The following is a 5,222-nucleotide window of genomic DNA, read 5'->3' on the forward strand; positions in this document are numbered from 1 at the left end:
AAAAAAAAAAAAAAGAAATGCAAGCTCTAGAGAATAAATTATACACAACTCAAGTGAAGAACATTTTCTGAAGTCCATTTCCAGGAAACTCAGCATGTTCACTAGTTAAAAATCCTATTTAACTCAGGAAGCTGAATAAGGATCAAGGTTCTAAAAGCCTGCCTGTGCAGATAGATCTTAAAAGACTATTTCAAATTAACCAGCAAAAAGCCAGAAGTGGAGGCTCAAGTAGTGGAGCACCAGAAGTGAGTGGAAAAGCAGAGTGGCACAAGGCCCAACATTCAAGTCCCAATGGCATGAAAAAAGTAAAAAGTAAATTCTAATCTAATGTGGGAGTATTTCCCAGTGTACTGTCCAAAGTAATTGAATGTAGGAGTTGGATGTTCCAAATGATTACAAGAATCCAAGTACATAATATGAATGGGTAAAAGCATCTCTCTAGATAGGACACATACCCTGCCTCTAGAGGTAGCTGCCAATCATTGACAGGTGTTGGCTGTCATTACAGCCATTTTTCTTCCAATTTCAAGGAAAGCAAACCATATTTTTGTGATGTTAATCTTAAATATTTATTCCATTTAAAAAATGGTGTGGGGCTGGGGATGTGATAAGTAGTAGAGTTCTTGTCCAGTATGCATAAAGCCCTGGGTTCAATTCCTCAGTACCATGTCAAAAGAAAAAGCTAGAAGCAGCACTGTGGCTCAATTGGTATAGTGCTAGCCTTGAGCACAGAGAGAATCAGGGACAGAGCTCAGGTCCTGACCAGGACCAGGAAAAAAATGGTGTAGGCAAAGCAGCCCATCTATAAATAACTCCATTATATCTGGCCTAGTGACTTAGCTATTCTGCAATCTCAAAAGCTACGAGGACAGAGCTGGAGAAAAAAAAAAAAGCATCAAACATGTTTTGTCCACATCCCCATTAGTAGTCAGAAATCTGTCCCTCCAAGTCTTTTGTGGTTCAGTGTTTTCATATAGGGATGTTGACATACTTCAAAGAATATCCCACCTATTCCTCCAAAAGATGATGTGTCAGATATATCTCATTCTGGTCTCAGATGGTCTGTGGACCTATCTGGTCTGACCATGACCTGGTGGTCAGTTTGACTTGTCTAACCACAAAACCATTACCCTTGCCAGGCACTGGTGGCTCACGCCTGTAATCCTACCTACTCAGAGGCTGAGATCTGAGGATCACGATTCCAAGCTAGCCCTGGCAGGAAAGGCTGTGAAACTCTTATCTCCAATAAACCACCAGAAAACCGAAGGGGTGCTGTGGCTCAGGTGGTAAAGCACTAGCTGAAGAGCTGAAGGACAGTGCTCAGGCCCAGAGTTCAAGCCCCATGACAGACGAAAAGAACATTGCCTTGGCTGGGAAGGTAGCTCAGCGGTAGAGTGCATGCCTTGCAAGCATGAGGCCCTGGGTTTGATTCCTCAGCACCATATAAACAGAAAAAGCCGGAAGTGGCGCTGTTGCTCCAGTGGTAGAGCACTAGCCTTGAGCTGAAGAGCTGAGGGACAGCACCCAGGCCCAGAGTTCAGGCTCCATGACTGGCAAAAAACAACAACAACAAAAAAAACCATTGCTTTGATCATGTTCAGGTGCTCAACTCTGGCTTCCAGAGACAGTCATGAAGCTCACAACTAAATATCGTTTGTACGCATACATATTGATTCCTTTATAATTAAAAATACCAGATAGTTTGTTGATCAATAAACAAAGTATTTATTCAGCACCCATGTGCCAAGCACTGTGCTAGGCACTGTGGTGGATACAAAAATTAAGACTTGGTCCCTGCCCTTAAGGAGCTTACATTCTTATGAGGGAGACAAAACTAATATACATGTAGCAGCTAGAACAGTACAATATATAATTTTGTATAAGAAGATGTGGTACAAATTTGAAGTTTCATAAGGATTTTTTTAAAGGCAATAAATAGGCCTTAGAATGAAGTTTTCTTGTGGTGTCAGGAACTGATCAGGCCTTGATGAGACTTAAATTGAGATCCCTGTTAGAAGTAAGTTTCAGAGGAAGACAACAGGTATGCATTTGGTTTAGGGGATTACTAAGAAGCGTGGATTTCTGAGGAGTGACTTGACCATTAGCTTCGATGGAAACTCATAAATTATGTAAGTAGCTTAAGGGCATTCTGAAGAGTACTGAAAATAATGACAGGCTCTTGGCTAACCCAGATGAACTCACCTATCAAAAGCCACAACATAAAACACTAACAGGAGGCATGGCATTCTAGGAAGTTGGTTAGACCACACAGTGATAATTCCACTATTTCTTAATTTCTAGAGGACCCTAAAGACTGGCCAAGAGCTTCTTGACCAAGATCCATGACATGGTGTTTTGCCTCATGACTAGTTTGAAAGATATTAACACAGAGAAGAGTGACACCGAAAAAAAAAAAGAGAAAAATAGAAATCCATAATGGAAAAAAAAACACACCAAAAAGTATATAAAATGTATCTCCTAGGGAGATGCAGTTTGCATGTCCATTTACTTTTAAATGAACATATATACTGTATTTCTGTAACAAAAACCTATACTTTAGGTGTGCTTTTCAGTATTTCTGGTAGAAATCCAGGAATCTCTCATTAAATGTAAGCTTAATTAGCCACAAAAGTTCCATATGACAAATCTTTTCTGTTGAATGGAAAAGAAATATATTCTGGAAGAATCATGATCAAGAAGTAAGTTGTGAAAGAAGTAGGATTTTCCTTAGGTCCAGGTAAGCACTGGAACCTGTAAAGCAACACAGGACAAGCAATGTGGTTATGGGACAGGCCCAAATAAGAGGTCAGTGATGAAACCCACCACTGCCTAGAACACAGTGTAATAGCACGGTCTGGAATCCTGTCACTAGTAACTTACATCCTATAAATTCAGAGAAACCTACAGTTGACAGCTGGGTTTATTTTTTTGTTTTTTGCCAAGGGCCATTTGGATATTTATAACATCATTCATGGGCCATATAAAATTATCAGTCTCGGCAGATGGGTGAGGACAGCTAAAGAGAGGCATTAAGAGGTGTGTCTGTCCCATCATATACTGAATGATTGATTTCTCCAGCTTTCCACAGGCCGTGGACCAGTTGTTACCCACTCCCATCCCCCCTTGCTAGGCTGTACATTCAGAATGTGTTTCTTTTTTTACCCAACTTTTAATATGTATAGAAATTTCCTACTTAAATGAACACAGTAAAAGAATAAAATTTTACCACAAAAAACTCCTTTTAAATGGTTAACCTAAAATTAACTCAGGAAGAACAAATGAAACTAGAAAAACTTATTTGCTCAAAAGCAAACAATTTGTAAAAATTCCTAGAAGTCATTGATAAAATTTTCTTAAAAACAAACACATCAGATTTACAAATCCCGTAAGGATTATACAACCTAAGATTGGCATTTAAGCTCTATAGTAATTTTTTTAACTGCTTAGGAAAAATCAGTTTCATGACCCAAGTTCCATAAAATTGCAATAATCATCATATTCAAACACTTACATGTAAATTATGTCTACTAAATTCCATTACTTATGCATATTCCATTTAGACAAAATACTTTTCACTTCAAAAACAATCTGAAAACTCCCACCTAAAGATGTGTATTATAGCTAATCTAAACCTTTGTCAATCTTTGAGGAAAAACCCCTGGAAAGATACTGTCTGTGAACCAAGAGAGAATAAAGACAACCCAGTTTCAGAAAAAGTCTGTGTCTACAGGCTGTTTATAAAAACCATCCTAAATCATTTCTTTCCTGGGGTGCTTTTTACCCTTCTGGGTTCTGACTAAGCAGTGTGAATGTAAAACCACTAAGACCTAGGGAAGACTATTTGGATGAGTACTTACTGAGCCATAGGCATTTAGTGCCTACTTCTGTGAACCCTAATTTCTATCAGATTTGGAAGAGCAAGGAGTTGGCCCAGAAAAAAATTTCAGCTTTTCATGCAGCAAATGACAAAGGTTAGCTAGCCAAAGCCCCAGGAGGAACACATGCCTGCTACTGATTCACCTTCCTCAAGTTTTCCCAAAATGTTTCTATTTTCACTGGATTTCCTTAATGGAGCAATGCAGGCAAATGTATGGCAGAGACCACATTCAGTTTTTTGCATATAGTTGAATTTCTGCTGCTACAAGAACTGCTCTCCTTCTCTTTTTTACCTTATGGTCTGACAACCAAAGTTTTGCAATTCCAACATGGAGAACAAGCTACCTGAATGACAAAAGTCAATCTTCTTCCTACTGAAGCTGGCACTATGAATTAGTAAGATGACCACAGCCACAACATAACAGCCACATATTCCCAATCTTAAAACAAAATCCAGCTGAAGAGTGTGAAGATACAGGAAGAACAGGCATATAAACTGCTCTGGGCTCAGACCTTTGCAGGAGAGCTAGACTACAATATCATAATTTAAAAGATCACACACAAAAGCTTTAATACAGTGAGAGAGAGATGGAATTAGTTTTATTTTATCCTCTCCGAAACTTCCATTTACACCATGGCCTCATCAGTCAAAGAAGAAGAGGAAGAAAAAGCCCTGCCTTATGCCATAGAATTCAAGTACTTATGTACTTGTTAGAGGCGGCAGGGTATCTGTTTCTCCAGTTTTTTGGCTCCAAGAGATTACACTTTCAGTACCAGTAAAGAACCAATGGCAAACTGCTGGAAATGTCTTCTGGAAAAGTCAGTGTACCACTTCATAAAGTGCTTCTGGAGTTAAAATCTGTCGAGCTGACAAAAGTGTCCACACTTTTGCAACAAAGGATAAGAAAATCCCAATGAGTATTTCACTGAGTCCTTCTCAGCTGGGTCTCATTAATGGCACGTTGCTGCTTTAACCTCCGAGGCGCTGGCCCTCACCCCAGGCGAAGCCTCCTGGCCTATCTTCAGGTAGTGGATTGTAATTTGGATCATCATCTGGAGTATCAAAAATAGTCCTCCTAAAAGACAGGGCACAGATATCATTTTGTCAGAGTTTGCTTAGGTCTGAAAACACTACAAGTCCATTTTATTCCCACAGGGTTTCACTAATTGACAAGCATTATGTCTGCCATTAGTTATGGTATGTTGAAGGTACCCAGGATTATGTAAGTTACTTTATCTCCTTTATCAATTTTCTCCACAAAAGCAATACATGAGGCAAGGCACCTATGGCTCACACCTGTAATCCTAATTATTTAGGAGGCTAAGAGGACTGCAGTTCAAAGCCA

At 39.3% G+C, this 5,222-nt stretch overlaps 1 protein-coding gene across 1 annotated transcript in view; it reads right to left on the reverse strand.

Annotated features, from left to right (window-relative positions):
- Positions 1 to 1,701: 1,701 nt before the first annotated feature.
- The window catches only part of Derl2 (derlin 2), an 18,595-nt gene continuing 15,074 nt past the window's right edge, over positions 1,702 to 5,222 (reverse strand). The window contains exon 7 of the mRNA XM_013013416.1: positions 1,702 to 4,952. Coding sequence (XP_012868870.1) covers positions 4,847 to 4,952 — 106 coding nt within the window. The 3' untranslated portion in view covers positions 1,702 to 4,846. The remainder of the gene's footprint in view (positions 4,953 to 5,222) is intronic.

The sequence above is a fragment of the Dipodomys ordii genome, unplaced genomic scaffold, assembly GCF_000151885.1.
Source record: "Dipodomys ordii isolate 6190 unplaced genomic scaffold, Dord_2.0 Scaffold19, whole genome shotgun sequence".
NCBI classification, from domain to species: domain Eukaryota; kingdom Metazoa; phylum Chordata; class Mammalia; order Rodentia; family Heteromyidae; genus Dipodomys; species Dipodomys ordii.